The sequence below is a fragment of the Austrofundulus limnaeus genome, unplaced genomic scaffold, assembly GCF_001266775.1.
Source record: "Austrofundulus limnaeus strain Quisiro unplaced genomic scaffold, Austrofundulus_limnaeus-1.0 Scaffold83, whole genome shotgun sequence".
Lineage (NCBI taxonomy): Eukaryota > Metazoa > Chordata > Actinopteri > Cyprinodontiformes > Rivulidae > Austrofundulus > Austrofundulus limnaeus.
Genome location: NW_013952485.1, coordinates 1,228,524 through 1,229,682, shown reverse-complemented (window position 1 = coordinate 1,229,682; position 1,159 = coordinate 1,228,524). Strand labels below are relative to the sequence as shown.

Here is a 1,159-nt window from a genome sequence, read left to right as displayed (position 1 = left end):
CCTGTATTGAAATCCCATTTCCTTTAGGCCATTTCTTACAGTTCGGTCACATACATTGGCTCCAGCTTCCTCCCATTTGTTTAATTGTACTTTTTCGGTTTTCAAGACAAATGGCCTTAAGTTGTTTGTTTTGATGCTTTGATGTCTTTCAGGAAAACTGTGCAAATGGCAGCTTTTAAAGTATAAAAATAAGAAACTTTTCAGACAGGTTTGGCCAGTTTTGGTTGAGTAATCTGAGCTTCAAAGAATGTCTCCTCCCAAAGCAGTCCAGCAGTTGGTCTCGGTTATCTCCAGCAGATCAGCTGGTGAAGCAAACACAGTTGTAAAACTGATGATTACTTCAGGAAACTGTTCTAAAACTGTAAAGAAAGGTATCATCTTTTGATTAGCTTTTATAGTGTTTTGTATTTTTTTTTTGCATTTTGTTTTTAGACTATGGCATACACAACAAAGTACGCTCTGCCCAACGACACCCAGCCCAGAGAGATCTTAATCAGACGTCACTCCAGCATCCRCCGAAGCCTCCGACCCGGAAGCTTTCAGTCAGAGGTGAGCTCGACTTCAGGAATTTCACTGGTGTTGTAGATGCCATTTTCACTATTATTAAACTTCTATATTTCTGCAGAAACAAGAGTTTTACATTAACAAACTTTTAACACAGGCTGTAAAGAATTAAACAAAGGAGAACTTTTCTTTGATTGAGGGAAAATAAAAGTTGATTTATTCAAAAATCACTAATCAGCCCTGACCTTAATGAACTGCTGACCTCAGATACATGAAAAAATACTTCAACAGTTTGTTTCATTAATGTTGAGGTTTTTGCTTCATGACTGACTTTCTTTTGAACTGTAGTTCATGAAAAACACACAGATATTGTCCTTTGAAGTAACTTGTATCCTTTAAAAATCTTGTCAAAAAAATTTAATAACAGAACCCAAACCAAGATGGTTCCACCTTCATATAAACAAAAAGCTTTTAGCTCCAATGTTTTAATTTCCCTCAAAATGTTTCTTATTTTTTTGTTTTTTTGTTTGTATCCTTCCATCCATCCATCCTTCCATCCATCCATCCATCCATCCATCCATCCATCCATCCATCCATCCATCCATCCATCCATCCATCCATCCACAAAATGTATTTTTCTAAAAATCCTCAGGAT

At 36.4% G+C, this 1,159-nt stretch overlaps 1 protein-coding gene across 1 annotated transcript in view; it reads left to right on the top strand.

Annotated features, from left to right (window-relative positions):
* slc9a2 (solute carrier family 9 member 2) overlaps window positions 1-1,159 on the top strand; it is a 15,824-nt gene that overhangs the window by 11,551 nt on the left and 3,114 nt on the right. The window contains exon 12 of the mRNA XM_014011664.1: window positions 433-549. Coding sequence (XP_013867118.1) covers window positions 433-549 — 117 coding nt within the window. The remainder of the gene's footprint in view (window positions 1-432; window positions 550-1,159) is intronic.